This window comes from Callospermophilus lateralis, chromosome 13, assembly GCF_048772815.1.
Source record: "Callospermophilus lateralis isolate mCalLat2 chromosome 13, mCalLat2.hap1, whole genome shotgun sequence".
Classification (NCBI taxonomy): Eukaryota; Metazoa; Chordata; class Mammalia; order Rodentia; family Sciuridae; genus Callospermophilus; species Callospermophilus lateralis.
Genome location: NC_135317.1, coordinates 74,865,442 through 74,892,866, shown reverse-complemented (window position 1 = coordinate 74,892,866; position 27,425 = coordinate 74,865,442). Strand labels below are relative to the sequence as shown.

Sequence of the window (27,425 nt, the reverse complement as noted above, 5' to 3'; positions counted from 1 at the left end):
CTATTTAGAATCATCTTTAAGATCAAGACACAGAATTGCAACAACAGGGATAAATGGTAGGCTGAGTTGAAGTTTGGTTTATAAGAATGAAAACAAAATTCTTAGGAAGTATAACATCTAAATGCCTTCTCTCTTTTCTGACCTACCTCCTTAAAAGCTATTCCTTGTGAGTCACCCCCAACCATCCCCAATGGGGACTTCTATAGGACCAGTGAAGATACCTTTTACTATGGCATCGTGGTAACTTATCATTGCAATGTTGGACCACGTGGGGAAAAGCTGTTTGACCTCGTGGGTGAGAAGTCAATATATTGCACCAGTCAAGACAATCAAGTTGGTGTCTGGAGCAGCCCACCCCCTCAATGTATTCCTCAAGTCAAATGCCCATTTCCAGAAATTGAAAATGGAATTGTGGAATCCGGATTTAAACGTTCGTTTTTCTTAAATGATACAGTGATGTTTAAGTGTAAACCTGGCTTTACCATGAAAGGCAACAACATGGTGTGGTGCCAACCAAACAGCAAGTGGAATCCTCCACTGCCAACATGCTTCAGGGGTAAGTTGGGATGAAATTCTGGGTATCTGGAAATAAAATTAGTACCTTGGCAGGATAGATACATGGGACGTACAGGAAGAGTAGGAAAAGCAAACCATATGTTACTGGGATTCTTTTAAAAAATTTTGAAGTAATATCTAAATGTTGAAGGGGTAGAAAATTTTATTATTACATTCTGGGACATTACTAGATCTGCATTAATATAGGGAATATTATAAGACACTTTTTTAAAAAACTCTCAGAATGGATTAAAGACTTAAAATGCAAGACATGAAACTACTGGAAGAAAACATAAATGAAATGCTTCAAGACATTGGAATTGGCGAGGATTTTTTTTTTAATAAGACCCCAAAAGCACCTGACACTAAAAATCTGTACATCAAAAAAAAAATCACCAACAAAGTGAAGAGGCAACATACAGAATGGAAGAAAATATTTGTAAACTACATAGCTGGCAAGGGGTTAATAACCAGACTACACAAGGAACTCAAACAACTCAAAAGCAAAAATTTTTAAATAATTAAATTTAAAAATGGACAATAGACATAGTCATTTTGGGAAAAGAAGACATATGAATATGAATAGCTAATATATGAAAAAAATTCTTAACATTACTAATGATCAGAAAAAATGCAATATGACATCATCTTATTCCAGTTAGAATGGCCATTATCAAAAAGAAAAAATGTAGCATGTGCTGATGAAGATATAGAGAAAAGGGAATGCTTACATAGGGTTATATAAATGTAAAATTCGTACAGTCATTATGGAAAACAGCAATGAAGTTTCCTCAAAATATTAAAAATAGAAATACTATATGAAGCCAGCAATCCCACTCCTGGGTCTGTATATATTTAAAGGAAATGAAATCAGTGTGTTGAAGAGACCCTGCACTTCCATATTTACTGAAGCATTATTCATAATAACCATGAAGTGGAAACAATCTAAGTATCTATCAGCTGAAGATGCATAAAGAAAATGTAGTGCACAAACACAATGGAAGGCTATACAGGAATAAAATGAGAAGAAAACCTATCATTTATGGCAACCTGGATGGAACTGGAGATCATCATGTTAAGTGAAATAATCCAAGGCACAGAGAGGCAAATACCACATGATCTTACTCATGCATGGAATCTAAAAAAGTTGATCTCATAAAAGTTGATTATAGGATAGTGGCTACCAGAGCCTAGGATGAGATGGGGGGCAGGGGAAGCTGAGGAGACATTGACCAATAGATACTAAGTGATAAGAGAAATAAATTCTAGTGTTCTGTTGCACAGTAGGATGAGTCTATGTAATAATGATATACAGTACATTTTTTAAAAGATAAAAGAAACAATCTTGAAAAAATTCACCACAAAAAATGAAAAATATTTTAGAATATTGCTATATTTACCATGACTTGAATATTACACAACATATTCATGTACCTGAACATCACATGGTATCTCATATATTGGTACAATGTTGTTCCAATTAAAAATAAAATAAATGATAACAAAATAAACAAACTCGGTGCAGTGGCACATAGCTATAATCCCAATGACTTGGGAGGCTGAGGCAGAAAGATTTCGAGTTCAAAGCCAGCCTCAACCACTTAGCAAGGCCCTAAGTAACTCAGTGAGACCCTATTTGTAAATAAAATATAAAATAAGGCTGGGAATGTGTCTTAGAGGTGGAATTTGAGTGCTCCTGAGTTTAATCCCTGTACCCGCCCCCCCCCAAATATATTATATATGTAAATATATTATATATAGAGAGAGAGTCACAAAGTCAATAGAGATTATATCTATCTATCTATCTACCTTTCTATCTATATTTAGATTTCTTTAAATGAGGATAAAAGGAGCTCTCAATCCTATTGGCCATGTCAATTGGGGAAATTAGGTGAGATCAGAATTTGATTCAAAATATCATAGACATTATACATTTTCATATTGAAAAATGTAACCTTTATGAAAGAAGGCTAATGGTCTGATTGGGTCTGTTCTCCCATTCTTCCCTTCTCCCCTACTCTTATTGCAAAAGATCTAACTTTCTAAAAACATGGCAGCATTGGGAATTCCTTTCACAAAGTTCAGGAAGCTCATCAGTCTTGTTCTGGGAGCAGAAAAGAAGAGACAGATTTGGTGTTGAAAATGTGTTCCTGAAGTATGGTTCCCTTGGTTCCACTATTAGTGAAAGAGTATCTTGGATGCTGTAGTAGAATGAAATGAAAAACAATGAGTGAGTGTGATGTTTCCTGCCAAGGATCAAGATAGAAAAAACAGGTAGCTGCCTAGGTCTTCATATCCAAAAAGAGCAGTAGAGTCAGCCCTCTCCTCCTCTCTCAAAGTGGGTCTCTGCCTTCCCAGGAGAGTTGATAGAGAATCTCCATCCCACTCCTACCAACCACAGTCTTGCTATAAGTTGTAAAGAAGAAGGTTCTTATTTCAGAAATAAAAGACCGTCTGGTCTTGTTCTTTTCTCAGGGTGTCTACCACCTCCACATGTCCACCATGGTAATTATAACAAAAGGGATAAAGAGCTCTTTACAATTGGACAGGAAGTGTCCTACAGCTGTGACCCTGGCTACACTCTCATTGGATCTAACCTTGTGCAGTGTACATCCTTGGGAACCTGGAGCCATGCAGCCCCAACATGTGAAGGTGCCTTAAAGCTCCGCTGCAGCTAAAGGAAACTGAGTCGTTTCCTGACTGCATGTACCAGCCTTGTCTCTTTTTCCCTAGTGAAATCATGTGATGCCATTCCAAACCAACTTCTCAATGGTCGCGTGGTTCCTCCTCCTAACCTCCAGCTTGGGGCAGAGGTTTCCTTTGTTTGTGATGCAGGGTGAGTGTGAGGTGATAGGGCCTGAATTGACACCTATCCAGAGCTGAGAAGTGCAACATGTGAGCTCTAAAAATGGTTCATTTTTTTTTCTCACTTTGATTCTTTTCTCCTCTCTTTTTCTTTACACTTTATGACTAAGAACTCTGTGAGTAACCAAACGCTTTTCATTTTCTACAAGTGTATGAATTGGGTATGGTCAGTCAGGCTGGAAATTATCCAGTCATTATTTGAAAAAGAAGAGTTTTGGTTCACGAGTGAAGGGTCTCGTTATGGAGAATGAATACATGATCTGGGTTCAGTCAAAGAGACTCCTCAGCGTGAACTTGTGTAACCAGGTCTTTGATATTTTCTTCTCTAGGATCTGAGGCCTTTATCTTCACGATGGTCAAGAAACTCTTGACCTTTGGATGCCAAAGAGGAGAGGGAGAGAATTCAGGAAAAGAATATGATTCTTAGGCTTTGTTTTCTCTCTGTTGTACCTAGTCTGGATCTATCGTATGACTGAGTGGACTTACAAGTAACCTTGGACTTTTTCCTTACCAGAAATGCTTTAAAATATAGATTCTATCCATACTTGAAAGAAGTGATTAATTCCATGCAACAGAGAATTGGTTTCTTTTAGTGATGATTTGCTACCCCTTATTGTTTAAGGTTCCGATTAAATGGCAAATCTTCTAGTCAGTGTGTCCAAGAAGGAATGACAGTAATCTGGAGTAATAAGTTTCCTGTCTGTGAACGTGAGTAGAAAACAAGAATCATCAAATATGGATCTTGTCTCTTGATGTTGTGTGTGTTTACATACATTTGCCAACTATAACATCTTATCCATGTGTATGCTTTGAATGAAGACATCTGTATTTATGTATCTATATCCATACAGGCTTATATAGATAGATATGTAGATGCCCACTTTTCTCTCTGTTTTAGCATGTAGAACCAGAAGTGTTAAATTTACTCAGTTGAGTGCATGTTGTATTGTGGATTCTAGACATACAGTTACCTGGACCAAAACCAAGCACAGAAGGATGTGCTAAAGCAGTTAAACTGTGTCTTCCTGTGCAAGTTCCTCTACTGAGGGGCTCCTCTTGGAGCCAGGGGAAATTAAGTAAAAAGGGTGGAGTTTGGTAGATTTCTCTTTGTTCTGAGGCTTACCCAGGAGAGGTGTGTATATTAACAACTAATACCATTCATGCCCATTAGGACACACAAATAAAGGATATGAAGTGATTATTCAAAGATTCTGTTCACTTCCTGTGACTTTCTCAAAGGAATCTAGCTTAGAGGAATGGCAGCTGACCTGTGGTCAAGTTGTAGTATCTGTAGTGGTAGGACCAAACGTGATCATGCCACCTGTAACCCCAGGTATGCGGTGCATTTGAAATAGGCAGTGGGTAATTATTCTGTTCTAGGTATTGAACTTGCCCCTTTCCCATATTTTTGTCTCACTGGATTCTCATCACACTCCATGAAGTAACTTGAATTATACTATTGATAAAGAAACTGAGGCTGAGAGAAGATACAACTTGCCTAAGGTCATACAGCTATTGAATGACAGTGGAGATTTGAAATCAGGTCTACTGAGCGTGAATGTCATTAATCTAAGATGCCTCCTCATACATAATTACCATGTCATTAATATATTATTCTCATGTGCTATTTGTTTATTGCTTCTTATTAAAATTGTTTAGCCAGAACTATTGTACAAATTCAGTTTCACTGTTATTGTTTGGTTAAAATGGTTTATATTGATTTGTTAGCTGAGGATTGAGAAACAGGTAAGAATTTAGGAGCTTGGGAATCAATGAGGACTGTAAGTAAGACATAAATCATACAAATACCTAAGCCAGTTTCTGAAAAGTGGCATTTGAATCTTTCGTTTAAGTTTGAATATTTTAGTGTCACCTTCAGTGTGCCAACATAATTCCTTTTCTATTTTTCAGGAATTTCTTGTGACCCTCCTCCTACTATAAAAAATGGTCGGAACAGTGCTTACTCAAAACCTATACGTCTTGGTACCGTAATAAGGTACACTTGTGGGGCTAAATATCGTCTCATCGGAGAAAAAGTTATTTTGTGTACAAGTAAAGACCAAGTGAATGGAGTCTGGGATAAACCTGTTCCTGTATGTGAATTTTTCCAAAAAGATTCTTCTTGCTCTGAGCCCACCGTACCAGGGGGATACAGAAATAGAGAAGCTAGACCGCCATACAAACATGGTGATTCTGTGACATTTACCTGTAAAGCCAACTTCACCATGAAAGGAAACAAAACTGTTTGGTGCCAAGCAAATGAAAAGTGGGGTCCAACACCACTACCGACCTGTGAGAGTGGTGAGTGAGAAAGGAAAACCTAGTTGAGGGGCTGGGATCTCCCTTCTATGTGCAAACCACACTTTGTCTCTTCCTGAAGGGAGGAAAAAGATGAATTTCAGAATGATAGGGGTGGAGGGAGGAAGCACGGGAAAATTTGAAAATTGAGGTTTCCGTCTTTTTTCTTCATCGTGGAGGAATTTGACTGTCAATTTAAAGAACATGACTTGAGCAAAGGAGTTTGAAGTATTAAGGGAAAATGTCATTGATCCTTCTTAATAACTGAGTGGAAAGAAAGTCTCCTAAAGATGGGAGGCCAGAGTTTACTAGAGCTATGGGATTTGAGTGATTTTAAACTATGTATTTGGGTTACTACTAAAGTAATAAGAAATGTGGGATCTAATAGAAAAAAATTCACCCAGTGGATGTAAAATCCATTGAGGAAGGCTGTACTATAATCTGGCGCAAGTGACATTCTGTCTTCTGTGCTTGGTAAGCACATTCTGAAGTGACCCCTGGTGTCTCTTCAAGTTATCTCCTAAGACTGCCGCAGCCCGGCTGGCTGGGCAAAATAACTGGGGGTGACGAACAACTTATGTACATTGATGCAGCAGGAGTGGGAGCCGTTTATTGTAGGACCGGAGGGATATTTATACATTTCACACAGCTTATCTTAATTAACATAAACTCAATACAGCAGTCAACCAATAAGGAATCTCCACACTAATGGCTCGATGGTATTACTTCACAAACCACTCCCTCTGGCATTTTGCCAGGCGCCATCCAGACTTGTTTACAGACTCTAACATTTCTCTGGCAAAATGCCAGGCACCATCCTGACTTGTTTACAGACTCTAATATTTGCCAGGAGCCATCCTGACTTGTTTACAGACCCTAACATGAGATGACATCATTCTTCAGATCAAAAGACTTTGAAAACTGGACTACTTTCAATTCTTCATTTTCTTCTCATCTGGCTTGGTTTATATTCCGAATGCTTCCAAATCCAGATTTCAATTCTCCAATTACAAGGATTGACAATATTTGAAAATGTTATAGCATCACAACTGGATATTTATTTTCTTAATAAGGAACAATATTGATAAATTCTAAATGGATTAAAGGGTTGAGAAACTATTCAATCATTAACAATATAATTCCATCTACCAATAGATTGATCTATAAATAGATAGGTACCTAAATGTGAGGATAGTCTCAGAGGAGGAGATTTTTAAGATAGTCACAAAATTGAATGACTATGGGAAATAGTAACTAAGTTTTTGTAAAACTTTAGGTAGATGTACATATATTGACATATATAGACACATCTGTATGATATAGATATACTCTATTATTAAGTGCAGGAAGCATAGGATAATATGTATGGAGTATGCCCTCAGTATATTAGTGTATATAAGTATCACTTATTGGATACCAGTAAGCTATATGACTAATATCTGGCAAGATAACCCTGCAAATAATAAAGTACTACTTTTGGAGCAGAGAACAGACTTAAGGACAGGATGAAAATATGGGTAAAAGTGGATACTTTTAGCAACTGAAATTTTTCTCAAGGTAAAATCAATTCATATAGTGTAATTAAAGATGAAAATTAATGCAAGAGTCAGGGCATAAAGTAGATATAATTAAACCACACTTGAACTTGAAAATTAGTGATAGCTGGTTGCTATAAACTACATGCTATTTATTTGAATCTATGTCCTAAAGTCAGCAGATTGTGAAGCCCGTCTCATCTGATGGCTTTTTTTCCTAATATGTGTGTGTGTGAAGACATCCCTCTGCAGTGTCCAACACTTCCTGAGATCCACGATGGACATCACACAGGGCAAAATGTGAGCCAGTTTGCCCCAGGATTTTCTGTGACTTACAGTTGTAAACGTGGCTACTTGCTTAATGGAGAAAAGATCATTAGGTGTCTGTCTTCGGGAGACTGGAGTGCTGCTCCTCCCACATGCAAAGGTATCCTATATTTGCAATCTACTTCAAGGAATTGGGCTGTGCTGTGATTTGCCACTGTTTCTTATATGTGGCTTGTATTTTTAGAGGCACGGTGTGACACTCCAGCTCAGCTTCTCAATGGGCGGGTAGAGGTACCTCAAAGTCTTCTGGCTGGAGTGACTGCGAAATTCTCCTGTAACGAAGGGTGAGTATCAGGAGGCTCTTTGAGATTTAATTTATTTGGATGACCCATGCATGGTGGAAACTGAAACTTGCAGAAGAATCTCTGGAAGGATCTGTGGCTATCCTGAGTGAGGTTGTAAGAGAGAGAGCTGATTAAAAAAAAAAAAAAAAAAAAAAAGAGTAGGTGCACACAAATGGAATGAATTTGTCTTGTATTTTGAGTGAGAGGCTGACGTTCTTCAGCACAAGCTGCCTGACAGCTCTGAATGACCACCCTCTGTCTCCAGGTACAGATTACAAGGCCAACCTTCTAGTCAGTGTGTAATTGCTGGAAATAAAGCTATTTGGACCAAGAAGCCAGTATGTGAAGGTATGTAAGACAACCGTAGGGCATACGTAGGGCACCATGGTGGTTTGACAGGACGCTGCAGTCTCAGCTTTACAAAAAAAAAAACTTCTGGTTCATTCACTAGCATACAGACTCTTACACAGCAAAGGATGCCTTGAAATCCTAAGCAGCAGGGTCTTCATGGAAGCAGCCTTCAATTGTCTCTTTATTCTCAGCCTCCCTCAAGTCGAATGGGCTTCCTAGGCTTTTCCTTCTCTGAAAGCTACATAGACTTGTGAAATCATTAAAAAACATTGGATAGTTGGTAATGGGAACCAAAGGATCAGCTGAGTCAATATACTCGAACGTGAAGATTTAAAGTCATACTTTTGAATTATATGGTATTCACTGTCTTGATGGAGTTATTACAGATTCAGATATCACTGTCCTTGAACCTAGGAGGTGGGAGTAGTTTCAAGCAGCACCTGAGGCACTGTCGCTGGCAGTACACCTGTGATTTTTCATCTCTCTCTAATTTCTGTAGAAATTCTTTGCCCACCACCTTCCCCTATTCTCAATGGAAGACACACAGGCAGCTCCTCAGGGAAATTTTCATATGGAAGCAGAGTCACTTACACTTGTGACCCAGACCCGGAGAAAGGAGTGAAGTTCATCCTTATTGGGGAGAACACTATCCGTTGTACCATGGATAGTCACAAGTCGGGGACCTGGAGCGGCCCTGCACCACGCTGTGAACTTTCTGCTTCTGCGGTTCATTGTCCACATCCCCAGATCCTGAGAGGCCAAATGTCATCTGTACCAAAAGATCAGTATTCCTATAATGACACTGTGGTATTTGCTTGTGAGCCCAGCTTCACCTTGAAGGGCAGTGGGAAAATACGATGTAATGCCCAAGGCACGTGGGAGCCATCAGTGCCCGTCTGTGAAAAGGGTGAGTGTTCTGTACTGATGTATGGTCTCAAAAAGGTCGAGGAAGGATTGTGGGCTTTCAACTGGACCTTTTCCACTTCCTGTACTCTTGGTCAAACTAAATATAGAGTGGGCAGAAATTCTATGGAGGATTTTCTTAACACCCCCCCACCCCGCCATGGTTTCGTTTTGTGAAAATATGCTTGGGGAAAAAGTATTAGGGATCATTGAGTTGTCCATCTCTTTCTTTAAAAAAATGGAAGTAAAACACTTGTTTGTTTTAACAGTGTTTCTTAAAAGGGAAGTCATCAAAGCCCTCACCCAGGGATATATCAGAATTTCCCATAAAAGCATCCAAGATGGTTCCTTAAGAAGGAAGAAACAGGAGAGGAGTTAGACCAAGCAGGAACTGAACAGGATCTGCAGCTGCCTAAGTACAGACAAGAAAACATTATTGAGAAGCAATGATCTAAAATTACCCCAAACTGGGTTGCAAGATACCCTCTGTGCCACACAGCTGCTGCCAGAGTGCAATTGTAGCATTAATGTCAATTTTTTTTTTTTTGACTCAGTTTCTGTTGTTATCTTAAAGCAATTGTTTTGTGTTTTCCTTTGCTTTAGAATGCCAGCCACCTCCTACAATCCTTAATGGGCAAAGAGAAGGTAGACACCTGGTCCGCTTTGACCCTGGGACCTCCATAAAATATAGCTGTAATCCTGGCTATGTGCTGGTAGGAGAAGAATACTTAAACTGCACCTCGGAAGGAAAGTGGACACCTACTACCCCTCAGTGCAAAGGTACCAAGCCTCCAATGCAGATGTTTTGCTGTTTTTAAGATTACCTTGTGCTGATGTCTCACCCTCGTCTACTTTCCTAGTGGCGGAGTGTAAACCGATAGGACCGCAACTATTTAAAAAACCTCAGCATCCGTTTATTAGACCAGCTGTTTACTCTTCTTGCGGTGAAGGGTGAGTGAAGGCTTTGACTTAGTAGTGCATACTACTATGTAAGAGTTTATCTCAAAGGTCCTTCCCTGTTCCATGTTCCTGCAGAGTTGATCACGCTATTTGTCCTTGCATAGAAACTATGCAATGGATAGATGGCACTGACCCTGGCTACATTTTTGTTCCTGTTGCTTCTAGCACTTCTTGTTTTAAAAGGAACAAATCTGCCTTAAAGCCAATAATTCTCACTTAGCTTAGTGGTCAGCAGATGGCCAAATGATGTGACTCTTTATCTCTAGGTACCGGTTAAGTGAGAATGCTTATCAACAGTGTGAAGGTACAGTTCCTTGGTTTATGGAGATTCGTCTTTGTAAAGGTGAGTGGCAAAAAATGACAGAGAATCTGAAGTGATGTGCCATCTATGTGTTTCTTGGGAGATTTTGGTTTCAGGCCATGCCGTGGGGATTAGTGCATTAGATTCCATTCTGTCAATTCTGTCAATGGTTACAGTGGCATAGCTTTGCCATGCCTTTCTGTTGTCACCTAATGTTGCCTACTTCAGTCACCTAAACTGAATGTATTCAGTTGCTGATTCTCTTTTGTGATTTAGGATTATGAGAATAATGAGAGTGATGAATGTGTGAACCTCCATCTTTAATATGGGATAACTATGGTTTAGTGAAGAGATCAGGAGATGGGTGTCAGATCTGAAGTCAGATTCTGTTCCCACTGCTTAATAACTGTATGACCTTGGGCAATTTATGTAGCTTCTCTAAAGCTCTAGTCTCTCATCTGTAAAACTGGCATCAAACTATAGACTTCAGAATTATTGGAATTAAATGATACTAACCCTATTTTCTGGATGGGAAAACTGCTAGTCACAAAATAGGCACTCAACCAACAATAGATACTCTTAGCCAACTGTACAATAGTATCACCTCAGCACGAAGCACTCAAAAAAGCATAATTCTATCATCTGTACCTTTTGTCCTCCCATTGGCTATGTTCAAAGAATTCTTCCTTTAATTAGCAAGTGACTACTGGGTCTTTCTGCCTCATAATTTGATATCAATCGGTATGTTCACTTTCAATAAAGATTTTCTTTCCTGTGAAACTGCTTAAGTTTTATATCCATAATGAACTTCGAAATAACACCATGAAAATTCATCCATAGCCTCCGGGAAATGACAGCGTCACAACCTGCTTTGCTAAATATTCTTTGGTGTCTGAGAGAGACTTCTACAGTATCTTTTCATCTCTCTAGAAATCACCTGCCCACCACCCCCTGTTATCTACAATGGGATACACACAGGGAGTTCCTCCGAAGACATTCCATATGGAACCATGATCACTTATACGTGTAACCCCGGGCCAGAGAAAGGAGTCGAATTCAATCTCATTGGGGAGCGCACCATCCGGTGTACAAGCACTGATGGGGAGAGAGGCACCTGGAGTGGCCCTGCTCCTCTCTGTAAACTTTCCCTCCCTGCTGTCCAGTGCTCAGAAGTCATCATTGAAAACGGATTCAAGACATCCATAAAGCCAGCCCCATATTTCTACAATGACACTGTGACCTTCAAGTGTAATAATGGATATACTTTGAAGGGTAGTGGTCAGATTCGTTGCAAAGACAATGATATCTGGGATCCTGAAAAACCAGTTTGTGAAAAAGGTAAAAACCCAATGGGGATTTAAAAAAAAAAAAAAAGGTATTTACTTACTTTTTTGTTTATTACTCCCACTCAATACTAGAGTTGTGGAAAAAGCCAAGGGAGCATGAATTACTTTCCCATTCCTTCGATTCTGCGAAAGAATGTTCTATGTGTGTTGTATGTATTCTTCATGCAGATGCCCCCTTAGATCTAGGATATAGTCAGGGTAGATAATGAGAGAGATTTTCTTTTTTTTTAATGGGACTTGTTCTTTTACAAGAGTAGAAAGCATTCAGTGATGAATGAGAGCTTTCTGATCCTCGGCTTCCAAGTTTTAGATTGTCTGTTGTCAAATGTTGCATACTTACAATTTTGGAGTAGAATTCCTCTGTACTGGTGTTTATGTGGGGAGCTTTCTCCTCAGGCTGCCAGCCTCCTTCTGGGCTCCATCACGGTCGGCATACAGGTGGAAATATGGTCCTCTTTGTCCCGGGGACGACTGTAGACTACACTTGTGACCCTGGCTACATGCTTGTGGGCAACAAATCCATTCAGTGTATGCCTTCGGGACACTGGAGTCCCACTCCACGATGTGAAGGTACTTTCAGTTCCTGAGTTGTCTTTCTCTTTGAGATGAAGTATCTATGAATAAATTCCAACTCTGCTCCCCCAGAAGTATGTAGGGATGTGACAACGCTTCCAGCTGAGGCACGTGTGGAACTAGTGAACACGACCTGTCAAGACGGGTGAGTGTGAGGTAGCCCGTTCTGAGTAAAGGGGTCTGCCTTGGGTTTGCTCGCTCACTCTGCCCACAGCTTTTCTTGATGCGTTCCTTTCCAGGTTCCTCCTTGTTACGCCCACAGAGAGCATTAGGTTGTGGTGGTCTAACTAGCGACTCTGACTTTCTATGCTTTCTTGAAATGGGAAGAGCTTTACAGGGTTTCTAAGTCTAAAGTAGTTTTCTTATTTACAAAATCAAGAGTTCTAGCTTCCTCTGCCAAAGTTCCTATTTGGAAGTGCCTCTGTATCTGTAGTTTGAAGAAGCTCAGTTGCAGAAGTGTGATTTTGGGAAAAGGTAATGTATTATATTCTGTCTCTCACTAGGTACCAGCTGACTGGACATGCTTATAAGAAATGTCAAGATGCTAAGAATGGGGTTTGGTTCCAGAAGATTCCACAATGTAAAGGTAAATTAAAAAAAAAAAAAAAAACCACAAAACTACCTGTGTACATAGCGGGTTAGAGAGGGAAGGCCACCGAAGAAATTTCATTTATTTATGATTCTCCCTCAGTGTATATGTAAGGTAATAGAAAATCTATCAGTGTTTGAATCAAGCAGCGCACACCTGTAATCTCAGAGGCTAGGAAGGCTGAGGATCAGGAGGATCCCAAGTTCAAAGCCAGTCCTCAGCAATTCAGTGAGGTTCTAAGCAATTTAGCAAGACCCTGTCTTAAAATAAAATAAAAAGGACTGGGGATGTGGGTTAGTGGTTAAGCGCCCTTGGGTTCAATCCCTGGTACCAATTAAAAAAAAAAAAAACAAAACTTTCAGAGTTTTATCAACCCTTGCACTGGGAAACAAATAATAGAAAGTGAGTGTTTGCCATATATTTATAAAATATATAACCATTTAAAAAAAAACTATAACTCTTATTTCTAGACCATAAGAACATAGTTGTATTTCTTTCTATCTTAATACTTTTCTGAATTTTTTGGAACAAGTATGTATTACTCGTCACAACTTTTAATGAAGCTGTTTAACAAAAAGCATAATCCGGCTTCCAAGAGTTAAATAATTTTAGTTATGTGAAGTGTAATGCAGTTGCATAGTGTCACCTGTACTGAATGAAAATCGTCATTGTGATGGATCCACTGAAGTTGAATCCTCTAAATTTCTCCTGCAGCTATTCACTGTCCCCCTCCACCTAAGATTGACAACGGGAGGCACACGGGCGTGATGGCAGAGCATTTTCTGTATGGAAATGAAGTCTCTTATGAATGTGACCAAGGATTCTATCTTCTGGGGAAGAAAATTTTACAGTGCGGAAGTGATTCTCTAGGACATGGGTCTTGGAGTGAACCTCCCCCACAGTGCCTACGGTCTCCGCCTGTAACTCACTGCCCTAACCCAGAAGTCAAACATGGATACAAGCTCAACAAAACTCGTTCTGCATATTCCCACAATGACCTATTGTATGTTGCCTGCAATCCCGGGTTCATCATGAAAGGAAGTCACTTGATAAGGTGTCATACAGATAACACCTGGGTACCAGGGGTACCGACTTGTTTCAGAAAAGGTAAGTTCCTTTAAGGAATAAAATATGGATATTGTACAAAATAAAGGTTTTTGAATATGCACTTGCCATTCTGGCTAGGGAAAAGCATCTGAAAGCTAAGGTAGTTGTATTGTTCGACAAGATATCTGATTTTCCTTCTCAATGATGCTTTTTCCCCCTTTCTGTTTTCAATGTGTAGAGCAATACTATATGAAAGGACAAAAGTTAACTTCCAAATTAATTGAGGCTCCAAATTTCTTATTCTTATGAATTTAAAATAGGAAAAATACACAGATATTTTTTGGCTAATGTTTGACTGTAATGTTGCTTGATAATTTGATATTTAAGGCTGTCATACCAACCAGAAGGAGAACTGTAGATGTTCCAAAGAGTGAAGCTGGCCTTCAGATCCACCAAATTATCTTTCTTATAATTTTACTTGTCATTGGAAACTTTATTGCTGTCAGAGACTGCCAATGAGCGACCCAAATGAATTCAGGACCCCAGAACTTCTCTGTGGCCAGCACAGTAGTCTTAAGAGAAACCCATCTCTATTGCCCAAGAAAATTAGTGAACCTGCAAATAGTAACATCCACAGCAATTGCCACTTTTGAAAGGATAGGGGATCTCTGATTTATCACACGGAGACTCACTTCCTAGTTCCTAAAGGCATTGGATGTGGGATCCTTAGACTACAGCCTATTTGCTAGGTAGAGGAAAAAGAAGAGAATTCTCTTGGTTGACAGATTACAACTGTGGATTACAGCCACTGATGTTTCAATATCTTCCTTTGTTACTTTTCCTTAGATCGTCTATGAGGTAGGTAGGAGGTACACATTTCTGTCCAGTGATGCTTGGTCTGGTTGGAATGAATGTTTCTGGTTACCAATTAACTGGCTTATGGCCGATTGCCTTTCTGCACTGTTATCACTTAAGATAGTGCTGTCTGGTATTTCTCTGTGCTGAATTAAAGGTCCTTCCTTGTTGATCTCTAAGCTTTCTTAGAGTGTCAGCCTCCACCTACCATCGCCAATGGGTCTCATACTGGTGGAAATAAAGCTGAGTTTGCCCCTGGAATGTCAGTCCTGTACAGCTGTGACCAAGGCTACCTGCTGGTGGGAGAGGAGTTCCTTGTCTGCACATATGAGGGAACCTGGAGTCACCCTGCCCCTTACTGTAAAGGTACTTTGTCTATTTTTTCTTTTCTTTTTTATTTTTTTTTTTGATCTTAGTAAATCGATTTGTTCCAAATAGATATTTTCTATGTTCAACTTAGAGTAGTTAAACTGTTGAAATGTTCTATGTTCAACTTAGAATAGCCAATGAAATGCTATTAAATGGATCATTTAATTAAATGCACTTAATTGGATTAATACATTAATTAACATGAATGTTTCAAACTCAGAAAAAAATGGTTTAGGCTATAATCTGTATGGTAAATGACCACTAATGTAATCCTTCACATACAGAAAGTTGAAGAGCTTTCATGATTAAACTTAAGCACAGATTGTATCTATGCTCTGGTTACAGTTATGATAAAATCATTTGATAAAATACCAATAAAAAATATGATGGTCTTTTGAGCATATTTCCTCTGAGTGGTCATGGGATTATGGGTAAATTTTTTAATAAAATCTTCAGAAAGTCATCTTTGCTATCAAAAACATTGCATATGAAGTATGAATAGTAAATTAATATCTAATGTTGCTGAACACATTTTACTATATGCCAGACACTGTGCAGAGCACTTTACATGCACAACCTCATGAGATCAAGCTTCCTGAGATCCATAGAAGTTTGGGGCCATTATTATCCCTGTTTTATAGATGAGGTTCCAGTGGGTTGGAGATATTTATAACTTACTCAAAGTCAGGCAACTAGCAAGTAGGAGAATCAGAATTCAAATCTAAGATTTTACACTATTGACCTCTACACTGGAAAGGTGAAAGAAAAATGAGAAAACATACCAGTATGAATTAGAGAGTAAGATGGGGAGTAGGAAAATAAGCCAATAATTCAAAATATTTAATATTACCCATTCAGCCTTCATCTTTTCTCTAAGAAGCCTTTAGAATGATCCCATATGGAAGCAAAAAGAAAGAAAACAATCTGACTTAAATTACCTGGTGATTATTAAGACTGACAGCTGACCCTAAGAGACTATACCTGAAATATTGCTGTTTGCTATTTCAATGAAGCGTTGCTTACCGACAATGAAATAAGTTGGTTTCATAACCTTTCCATTAAAAGGAGTTGCTTCTTGGGGCTGGGAGGCTGTGATTCAGTGGCAGAGTGCTTACCTCTCACATGTGAGGCACTGGGTTCGATCCTCAGCACCACATAAAAATAAATAAATAAAATAAAGATATTGTGTCCATGTATAACTAAAAAAATATTTTTTAAAAAAGGAGTTGCTTCTTTCTCAGTAAAGGGACAAAGTATGACTCCACTTCAGTCTGATTCCTTTAATTGCAGAGGTAAACTGTAACTTCACCGAGAATATGAATGGAATCCAGAAGGGACTAGAGCCTGGGAAGATGTATCAGTATGGAGCCGTTGTGACTATGGAGTGTGAAGATGGTTATACCCTGGAGGGCAGTCCTCAGAGCCAGTGCCAAGGCGACCACCAGTGGAACCCTCCCCTGGCTGTCTGTACATCCCGTAAGTGCTAAAGCTTCACTGCTACTTGCATCTGGCCCTTGGAGAGAGAGCATGAGGTGTCTGCCTCAATGTTGGAGACCGCAGGGCTTTCAATTGACATAGGTCTGTGACCAGTGGTACAATAACAATGAACTTGAAGCCAGTGGTCTATTCTAGAAAAAGCACAGATTTCTGAGGATGCAGGAAGTAAATAAAAGAGAAAGAGAGAAACATTAAGAGGAGCAAAATGCAAGCTAACAGCCTTCCATTTGGAAAAGAGTGGTAGCAGTGATTTCCCTCCTTGCTTAATCTACATTTATAAGTGCTTACCAATTTGACAAGAGCTCTGAAAACATGTTAACTAACCTGTTAGAACGGTTCATGTTTGCATTCAATTCTGAGAAATCGTTAATAATAAAGTTGAGTATATTGTTTTGTTACTTGTTGGTGAATTTCCCAACCTACCTAAGGGCTAATTTAGGTGAAAAAAAAAAAAATCCAGTGAATTGTCACATGATAAAAGAGTGGGTCCAACTCAGGAATCCAATCTATAATAAATAGACTTGGAAGGGAGCTGACTTCTGGTACGTTGCCAGAGGTTAATGGGACTTGGGTTACATAGAATTATATTACTAGACTGATATTTTCATGATTTTATATTCTCAGGTTCATTTGCTCCTCTTCTTTCTGGTAAGTTTCCTTAAATACTTGAAGAAAAGCTCTTATGATGTTTTATAAATACTTATAAAATTAGATGCCCTATAGTCTGTTAATACTTTTTTCATTTCAATTTATTGGATACGATCCTATTTTAATGTATATGTCATATTACAAAGTATCCCTTTGGATAGAGTTACATAAGTAACTTAAATAGCCAACTATTCCTGCTTTTTAAAATGAAAGTTTTGCTTTCATTACCCCTTGGTCTTTTGCATGATTTGGTACTTTTGAAAAAAAAAATCTGCACTAGCAAAAAAGAACTGAGAGTCAAATGTTGTTATGCAAAAATCATGGCATCCTGGTGTCCTGGGCTCCTAATTTCACCTCAGTGACAATGTTACTAATAAAACTGAAAGGAACAGAAAAACCCAATAGAAAGTTGACTGGAACCCTGTGATATCGTGCTTGCTGCTTTAGATAAAACGTGGACTGGCTCAAATCAGAAAAACATTAGGCCCAGTTATGATTTATTCAGGAACTCAATGTTTATGGTTGAGAAAATTTAAAAATAATAAAATATAAAAACTTTTTAATACTTCTTAAGCATAAAACACGCAGCGTAGGCCCCACAATCAGTCCATAACCGTATAGGTCATGTCTTCCTGGCATTTGATGGTCACTGTTTTTTCCCCTAGGTATCGTGGCAGGTTCAGTACTTGCTCTCTTCTTGGTTGGTGTCTCCTTATACATGATACTAAAGTACAGAGAACAGTAAGTTCAAATGCATGGTTGATCAAAATGCACAACAGAAAATTTTAGCTTCTTGTCTGAAACTGAACACAGAAGCACCCATTGTTTGAAGTGAACATTGCAATGTGACAACTGTAAGGAGGGATCTGGTGATATATAGAAGGAAGGCCCTTCTGTAAGAACTTAAAAGATCCCCCACACACAGCTCATTTTGTAGAATGATGTTTATTTAGATAGTAAACTGTACAAAATCTAGGGATCAGAAAGAAAAACAAAACAAAGCAAAATACCAGTGGTAACAGCTGCAGATATTTTGGTCTATTTCTATCAAATATTTCTCTTTCTTTTTTGCTTTTTAAACTGAAATTTTGTCATTATAATATCTCATCTTAATTTGATTTCCATTTAGATGAATGTATATATTTTTCACATCCTTAAATCATGTTTTTTAGTTACTTAAGAACCTATTGTTCTATTCTGTGTATTCATGCTTTGCAACAATTTTATTGTATATACATTTGTTTTGATAATAAATAAGATAGGAGGAATACCTTTGGATAAAGTGTTTTCCTCATCTGCTAATTTCTTTAGGATAAATTTAAATTTCTAGAATTAGTAAGGATAAGTATATGAATGTTTAATATGTTTAACAAATATTGCTAAATGACTTTCCAGAAATTTCTAACTTGATTATATATCAAATAATTAACACGTCAGGATGTTTTCTGTTTCTCGGTCTCTTTTCCTGCTTCATTGATTTGTCTATTCTTTCATCACAAATAATTTGTGTTTAATTAATGTAAACTGTATTATGCTGCTTTAATATCTGATAGAGGATCTCCAATACAATTTTGTGGGCTTTCCTCTGTATTCTGTTTTTTCTTACAGGCAATTTTTGAAATAGTTATCAACCGAGTGTTATGACTGCATTTAAGTCTGTAGAGGAATTTCTGAGAAATTGGCCTCGTTCATGTTCTCTTGTCCAGAAATATACTAGGTCTTTCTATTTGTTTCCATATAGATTTGGCTCAGGTCAGGAAAACCTTAAGCCCAATTATGATTTTTCAGGAATTCAGTATTTAATGTTGAGAAAAGTTAGGTATAAGAGTCAAAAAACAATTTTCCTTCAGTCAAGTCATCTTTTCTTTGACTAAGTTATTTTTCTGTTTGCATAAATATTAGATTTCTTTTTTTTGTATTTTCTTATCCAGAAACTAGACATACCTTTACATTTTACTTTTAATTTGTTTTTAAACATCTGAATCCAAAAGGAATTTATTCTGTGGCATGGTGGTCAATGTAACCCCACTTGCATTCTTTTTCTGTGTAGTCAGTTCTTTGAAAGCCTGTTTTGAGGAAACCATTCCTCCTTACCCATTGTTTTGTAGTGCTTTTTACCAAGTAGTGTGCCTATTTGATTATTATGTCAGCTGCGAGTTATGTCAGAGACATATGATAGAGATGTGGAAAATAGATGGTGTTCTGCTGATCTGCCTGTCTCTAGGAGCCAGAGCTACTCTATTAATAATTATAGCATTATAAAAGTTTTTCTGAGATTTCAATTTTCTCCCTCTTTAAATTTTTTTCCATTTATTTTTGCAGATAGGTTATAGAATTACTTATATACAACCATAACCACAGCCCCCTCAAAAAGTATTAGTATTCACAGTTTCCTTCCAGAAACATAGATTTTGATTTTTTTTAAATCAGTCAAAATTTAATAGTTCACCTCATAATTACATAAATTATTTAAGTATCTTTTTATTGCTTTTGTAAAGAAAATCATTTTGGCTCTGACATAATTAATTTCAAATGATATCTAGGAATCTTTAACCTAATACAATTATTCATTTTAAGAGTATTTTTTGTGAGTCATCAAGTTAGTAAAAGCATTTTCTACAAATTATTATTATTGTCATGATTTCCACTTGCTGTACATTTTTTTTTAATTTTTTAGTTGTAGCTGGACACAATACCTTTATTTATTTATTTATTTATTTTTATGTGGTGCTGAGGATGGAACCCAGCGCCTCAAACATGCTAGGCAAGTGCTCTGTTGCTGAGCCACAAGCCCAGCCCCTTGCTGTACATTTTTATTTACTTATTTTTGTCTTGTTATTGCTCAATGTGTTAAGTTAAAGAATATCAGCAATTTCAGTATAGATTCTTCCATATGTTGCTGTGGCTTTTTAAATTTTTAATCAATAATGTTAAAGAAATAGAAGTGATATGAAGAGAGATAATGACCATGACCATTTGTTCTTTTATTATGCAGTAACTTCTGAGTACCTCCTATGTCCTAGCCCCACCCTAGACTAGAATCACAAGATGTAGTAGGACATGGGCTGTATCATTAAGATCAAAGTCTGGCTGAGCACAGTGATACCTGCCTGCAATCCTAGCAACTCAGGAAGCTGAGGCAGGAGGGTCTCAAGTCGAAGGACATCCTTAGCAACTTAGTGAAACCCCTTCTCAAAATAAAAATTAAAAAGAGACTGGGGGTGTAACTCAGTGGTACACCACTCCTGAGTTCAATCCCCAGAACAAAAGAAGAGGAGGAAGAGGAGGAGGAGAGGGAGGAAAGAAGAAGAAAAGGAGAGAAGAGGAGGGGGAGGGAAAATAAGAGGGTGAAGATAGGGTGAAGATATCAGTCTGGCTGAGAAGCAAGCTTGCAAATCAACAAGAATATAGTGTTGTCATATTGAATTATGGGATATTTGGTAGGAACACTAAGCAAATGGTCACTACTTGGAAATTTTAATCAGAAACAGTTTCATAGTGAAAAAGCTGTTTCAGATGAGACTTAAGAGAGACAAAAAAGAAAAAAAAAAGTATTCCAGATAGAAGGAGCAGTTTGAGTAACAGCCTAGGAGCTTGACTTCCCATCATGTATTGTAAGGACTATATAACCAGTCTGACATGACTTGGAAAAAGCACGTGTGGTAGTGATTGAAAATAAAAATGGCATAGATTTACGTGGAGGTGTGACATCAGAGAGCCCCCAAACCTTGTGGAAATAACAGAATACTGATATCTGCAAAGGATAAATTTTTAGCAACAACACAACATACCATCAGGCATTAGAGACTTCTTTGTATGCATAGGTTCTTGAGTCTCCATACATGATAGTGTTAGGGAAGATAACCAGATGATGTCTCATCAAGTCTCAGATAACTTTGGATTAGAGATGACTAAGTCATGCCGCCCCAAATGCATCACCCAAAATACCCAGCAAAATTACTTTAGCATGCCAAGCCCCGCAGGTTCTATCATTTCCTGGGCAACCAGTACCATCTGATGCCATTGTTCACAGCTGTATAATCTCGTATAGGTAATGGACATGAAGAGGTTGCACTGAAATCACATATTGATGGTGTCCTTGAACCTGAGCAATTTACTGTAGATCTGGGAGGGCCTGAGCATGGGTTTGGCCACATTCTACAATTGGGATGCACTTAGACTAGTGTTTACCAGGGTGGGCACCTCTTCACTATGGAACTGTTTCTGATTAAAATATAAATATATACATATGTATATGTATATATGTATAACAAATAAATATTTATTTATTTGTTTCATTGGTTGGTTGGTTGGTTGGTTTTTTGTTTTTTTGGTTTTTATTTTTTGTTTATTTTTCTTGCAGAGGTTCACAATGACCATGAGAGTATTCAAAATATAGCAATAAAGAAACCCATTTTGGTTTGGTTTGGGGCAGTTTTTCTAAACAAATAGAACTGCAAAACTTTTTTTTTTTTCAACATAGTCCTTTAACATCCATGGAACTACTGTTCCACTTGACATTGGGGGAATCTAGAAAGTTTGTGAAGAGCTAGACTATCAAAATCCCTGCACACCATGACAAAGAGCAGGAGTATGCCTGTAGGATCTTAGGCAGGGAAATAAGGTGTTCATATTTGTACTTCCCAAAGAAGGGGCAAGTTGGGCTGTCAGTCAAAGTAGCAGGTCAAGAGGGTGGCACCTATGTAAGAGGTATCTTCTTTATGAAAAGAATGGGACTTCCAGGACTTAGTGTTCTGCTGAATATAGGGAGAAGGGCCACACAGAGCAACTCTTGTGAAGGTGGCCCAGTGGCTCACTACATGAGGAGAGTGGCAGGTTTTGTGGGAAAGAGGATGAGTTGCGTTCTGTCCTGCATTCTAAGGCAGCCATGATGCAGGACTCAAGAGAGGGGCCCGAACTCAGGTGGGTGACACATCACAGTGGATGCCTTGAGACCAAAAACAAGAGAAAAGGTAAAAATGGAGATGAGAGAGTTCCTCAGAGGGACAGTAATATTGAAAAGGCAGGAGGGAAACAGTAGACGGAGGTAGATGGAAATGAGGAGAGAGTAGTTTCATAGAATTCAAGAGAGAAAAAGGATCCCCCTCCAAAATAATAATAATAGGGCTATCATTTGCATGGCTTTCCTCACAGGAAGTTAGAAGATAATTTTAGCTAAGAGTAATTTAAAATTTAAATAAATAGAAAATGTGGTTCTATCTCTTTCCTTCATGCTATTAAGTTTGCTATCGGAGCATTGCATGTGTAGGAAAATTTGCAAATTTGGAAATGCCTAGAGGTTCAATTTATAATGCATAATGTTCCAGTCTTAATATTATTATTTATTAGCATGTTACATCATATAACATATTTAAATGCCTTAATTAATATGAACCAAACATATATGTTAAACTAAATACCTAAGTGTCACTCACACTTTCCATTTTCTAATCCACTTCAATTTGTTTTCTAATAATTAATATAAACATTTGAGCTGCCTTGAATACTTTTTTTATAAATGAGATGAGTGATCATTTAAAAATGAATTCCTAGAGACAAAATTAAATATTTTAATTTTAAAAAGCCACCCAAATATTGGAAGAAAATTCTAAGATATTTTAACAAAGCCTAAATCTCACACTTACCCAAAGATTATCATTTTATAATATCTTTAATGTGTCTTTTATAAGCTGACCTCTTAAATGTGGTTGTAAGTGGCATGCTGTAAGTAGCCTTAGCACCCTTAGCAGTGATCTTTCTTACCCAGTAATTTATTTCAGAGCTCTTCCTGATGGCATTGTATTGTCTCCCATTAATTCTAGAAACATGGCTTTAGAAGCAGTGTAAGGCTAGGGTGTAGCTAAGTGGTAGTGCACTTGCCTAGCATGAGTGAAACACTGGGTTCAATCCCCAGCAACACACACACACACACACACACACACACACACACACACACACCACAGTAAAGTATAGTACATTCTCTTGAAAATTAGTTATAAAATTTTAGAGCTGTATGAGTATGTAAGGATTCTGAGTTAAACATTAAATATCAAAATTTCCTTTTAAATCAGAATGGGAAATGGAGTCTCAAAGGGGTAAAATTATGATTCTTTCTTAAAATAAAACCTTCTTTTCATTTTTTTATTTAATTTGGGAGTCATGTTTGTTAGTCACCAAGATTCATGAATGTGGGATAAAACTGTCTAGTGTCAGCTTCTGACATGGACACCTCCCACACTGGCAAATAATTTATTTTTATGTACCTTTGCAAAAAATGGAGTTTTTACTTCACAGAATATTTAAGACAATAAAATAAAATCATCAATGCAAAGTACTTACCATGTGTTTACATTTATAGAGAGCAAACAACTGATACACATTTATAATAATCATTTTAATAAGTAAAAAATTTTGCTTTTTTTTCTTATTTCTTCCATTTAGCAATTATTATACAAACACAAGCCCTAAAGATGGAGCTCTTCATTTAGAAACACGAGAAGTATACTCTGTTGATCCGTACAACCCAGCAAGCTAATCAGAAGACAAACTGGTATCTAATGAAATTTAAATATTTTTATTCATTTATATGTCAAGATTTCCTTCCATTTTTTACCAATAATCATAGTGCTATTTTATCAATAAGCATAGTACTAAGTATATATTGCTCTGACTTGCACAAATCTTTAGTGACCATGCACGTTGTTAATTTACCTACTTCGTATTGCCAACTGATCTTCCTGGTTTTGTAAAAGTCCATTCATCCATTCAACAAATATATAACTAAATAGTACAATGACTAAGAAAGAAAGAATGAAGAAGATAAATGTTATAAAGAGAAATAAAGTAGGCAAAGGAGACAGAGAGAACATGGTGGGTCTGAGTTTTGTCTTTACTAAGAGAATGGCATTTGAGCAAAGAGTAGAGGGCAGAAAGGAGCAGTCCCGGGGCTTCGTGGAGGAAGAGCATCTGAGAAAGTACAAAGGCCATGAGGGGCAGTAAGCTGCCATGTTGGAGGCATAGCCAGGTGGGCAATGTGACTTCAACTGGACTGACCAGGGGGTAGAGTCTCTGATTCTCATTAGAGGAATAGGGAATGGGGATAGGGTGATTGTATAGAGTATGTGAGGTCATCGTGATAAATGTTTAAGCCAAGAAGCATCACAAGCACCATAACTGGTATGTTAAGAAGAAACTATAGGAAGCCAAGGGTGGAAGTCAGGGTGCCAGTGAGGAGGCTGCTGCAATAACCCAAGCAAGAAATAGTGAGTGCCACCACCAGGCTGGAGAGAAGAATCCAGATTCCATGTGCATTTTTCAGAGGGTAACAATAGGATTTGCTGATATTTTATTTCAGGATAAGAGAGAGAGAGAGCAAGGCAATGATGATGATGTCAGGGCTTTTGGGCCTAAGCAACCAAAAGGAAAGAGTTGCCATTAAGGTGGTTGGGAATGTGAAGAGCAAGACTGGGGAGAAGAATGGAGTTCCATTTGGGGGATGAGTCATCTACCATGAGAAATGTACAAGTTGATGTATGAGTCTGTGTTGCAGACAATAGGTCCAGTCTGGAGATACGCATTTGGGCCTTGTCTGGGTGTGGATGTATGTGACAATGAGACTAAATAAGATCACCAAGGGTGGGGGTGGTGTAAGAGGCTAGGGAAGAGAAAAATCCCAGGTCCTGAGCCTTGGGTACTCCAACATGAAGATATATGGGTTAAGAAGGAACCAACAAAGGATGGAAGAAGCAAAAGTGGCCCCTGATGTAAAAGAGCCCCAGAGTGTGCTGTTGGAGACGTCAAATGGAGAAAGAAGCAGCAGGGACCAACTCCACCAACTGCTAGAGATAGGTCACAAAAGATGAGCAGTGGAAATTGACCATTGGCTTTAGTAGCACAAAATCTATTAAAGAACTCAATGAGAACAGTTTGGGCAGAAAGTAGGCAGGCAGAAGTAGGACTGGCATGACCTTATGAGAGAATGAAAGAAGATAAATTGTAGATATCAACTACATACAGCTTTTTCTACGTATTTTTCTATAAAGAGGACCAGATACATGAAGTGACAGTAAGAGGTAAAAAGAAGAGGAAGAAGTCAGAGGAGATATTTTTTAAGAATGGATAAATCGCTGTTATGCTGCTGTTCTATATGCTGATGAGAATGATCTGGGGGGAAGTGATGGCAGGAAAGAGGGAAGACTTGCTGGAGCAGCATCTGGGGGCACTATAAGGAATAGGCTCTACTGCTTGAGCAGAGGGGTTGACCTGCTACGGGAGAAGGCTTTGTCACAGAAGGGAAGGCAGAATAGACAGGTGCAGGTGAAGGCAGGTGGGAGGTGTGGTGGTGAATACATGGGTGGAAATTCCCTTTGATAATTATCTTCTCAGTGAAGAGAAAGCAAATTGATCAGCTAATACTGAGAATGGAAAAGACTCTAGAGATTAAGGAGAATGGAGAAGTCATTTTATAGTAAACTAAAAATTGAAGACTAAATGATAGGGAGTACAGAAATACCGACAGGCACCCTAAAGGATCCATCTAAGGCAGAAAATGGGGGTGAACACCAGAAGGTTTACTCTGCCCAGGCATTTATGTTGAGCATCTTCCACGCCCCCACTATCATCCTGAAAGACAGATATTATCCCCAAATAATACCAAGATGAAATAATATACTTGATGAAAAAAAAAAAAAGAAGAAAAACAAGACTAAAAGATTCTCTTGGCCAACCTCAAGAATTCAAGTTCAAAAGTGACTTGAAAATGCTTTCTCCTACACAATCTATAAGACAAAAAATGAAGTTACCACCTCTGCCCTTTTGGAAATTACTTAATTAAGGAATACAAAACTTATATATCATAGGGTCAGAATAAGTACCATAAGCAATATGCAGAAAAGCAGTAGTGGTAATGGAGGAAGAAAAGTTACTATTAGGGAGTTGTAGAAAAAGGGAAGAGGAGAGAAGTACACTTCATACCAGAGAGATCTCCAAATCCAAACCATGAGAGACCAGAGTAAACCCACTGAATAAACATTTGTTGAATGAATGAATGAGAATGAGATGATTACTTCTATTTCTCCCTCGTTGGGTTATATTTACATTTATCAACATAAACACAATTATTATCTGTTCCAGATCCTGTTTTCTAAAGAAGCATGTCTTAAGGAATGATGTCTACTAATAGGCATTAAAGGTTATAATTGAATGACAACATTAACGCTCTCATTATTTCAACCTCAAGTTGCACCGTTGCCACCTAAACAGGAACGACCTATTTCAATGTGGTTCATGACTTGGAATCCCACGGAACATTCATTGGAAAGACATCACCTTGTGTGGTCTCAACGTCAGTCAAGTGATTTCATAAGCTAATAACTTCCTGTGTGTACTTATTCCCAAGCAAATCAAAGAAAATTTGCTTGACATTAAAGACAGGAACTGAGGTTCACTTCCATGAGCAGTGCAAGGATTTGCCAAAGACTCCTGTGATCTGCCTAAAGCCAGGCTGTGGCAACGAACAAGGACATGGTTTTAGAAGTGTCACCTTCTTACCAAGGCACTGAAAAGAGCTGTCCTCACCTCTAGACCGATCCTCTTTTTGTAGCCAGCGAACTTACTGTTGCCATATGCTTTGGGTTTAATATGGTTTAATTATTTAAGCCACATACAGAGTACCCCCTGTGATTATGATGGGCCTGCCTTTTGGAAAAGACTGGCTTTATTTTAATAGTAGCTTCCTTTTCTTATGTGGTTAAATATTTCACTTTTAGTCCCATTTGTTTTAAGTTTCTCTGGCAATACTGTATATTTTTTGCCTTTCCCACAATCACTGATTTCAATTTGCACAAGTTTTTTTAATTATAGGAGTCAAGTTTTAATTCTAACGATTTGGCATATATTTCAAGCTTTGGATATTTTCTGGACATTTTTAATATGTACATTAGTCATTCAAATAAACTGTATTTGCAAAACAAAAAAAATCACTTGCCTTGTATGATTCTGTTTTTCTGGAATCAATACTTTTTTTTTTTTCTTTTGTACCAGAGATTGAACCCAGGGGTGCTTAACCACTGAGCCACATCCTCAGTCCTTTTTATGTTTTATTTTGAGACAGGGTCTCACTGA

At 38.0% G+C, this 27,425-nt stretch overlaps 1 protein-coding gene across 4 annotated transcripts in view; it reads left to right on the top strand.

The window, feature by feature from the left end:
- The window catches only part of Cr2 (complement C3d receptor 2), a 37,314-nt gene extending 10,099 nt beyond the window's left edge, over window positions 1-27,215 (top strand). For 2 of the 4 annotated variants that reach the window (XM_076873084.1, XM_076873085.1), the window contains 23 exons: window positions 158-556; window positions 3,031-3,207; window positions 3,289-3,391; window positions 4,043-4,128; window positions 5,332-5,721; window positions 7,492-7,680; window positions 7,765-7,864; window positions 8,130-8,212; window positions 8,715-9,122; window positions 9,722-9,898; window positions 9,979-10,069; window positions 10,345-10,421; window positions 11,310-11,717; window positions 12,122-12,295; window positions 12,371-12,443; window positions 12,802-12,884; window positions 13,602-13,994; window positions 14,970-15,155; window positions 16,449-16,634; window positions 17,280-17,303; window positions 17,969-18,044; window positions 23,745-23,853; window positions 26,436-27,215. In XM_076873084.1, coding sequence (XP_076729199.1) covers window positions 158-556; window positions 3,031-3,207; window positions 3,289-3,391; window positions 4,043-4,128; window positions 5,332-5,721; window positions 7,492-7,680; window positions 7,765-7,864; window positions 8,130-8,212; window positions 8,715-9,122; window positions 9,722-9,898; window positions 9,979-10,069; window positions 10,345-10,421; window positions 11,310-11,717; window positions 12,122-12,295; window positions 12,371-12,443; window positions 12,802-12,884; window positions 13,602-13,994; window positions 14,970-15,155; window positions 16,449-16,634; window positions 17,280-17,303; window positions 17,969-18,044; window positions 23,745-23,838 — 3,977 coding nt within the window. In that variant the 3' untranslated portion in view covers window positions 23,839-23,853; window positions 26,436-27,215. The remainder of the gene's footprint in view (window positions 1-157; window positions 557-3,030; window positions 3,208-3,288; window positions 3,392-4,042; window positions 4,129-5,331; window positions 5,722-7,491; window positions 7,681-7,764; window positions 7,865-8,129; window positions 8,213-8,714; window positions 9,123-9,721; window positions 9,899-9,978; window positions 10,070-10,344; window positions 10,422-11,309; window positions 11,718-12,121; window positions 12,296-12,370; window positions 12,444-12,801; window positions 12,885-13,601; window positions 13,995-14,969; window positions 15,156-16,448; window positions 16,635-17,279; window positions 17,304-17,968; window positions 18,045-23,744; window positions 23,854-26,435) is intronic. The other 2 variants (XM_076873086.1, XM_076873087.1) reach the window with 2 other exon arrangements.
- The last annotated feature ends 210 nt before the right edge of the window (window positions 27,216-27,425 follow it).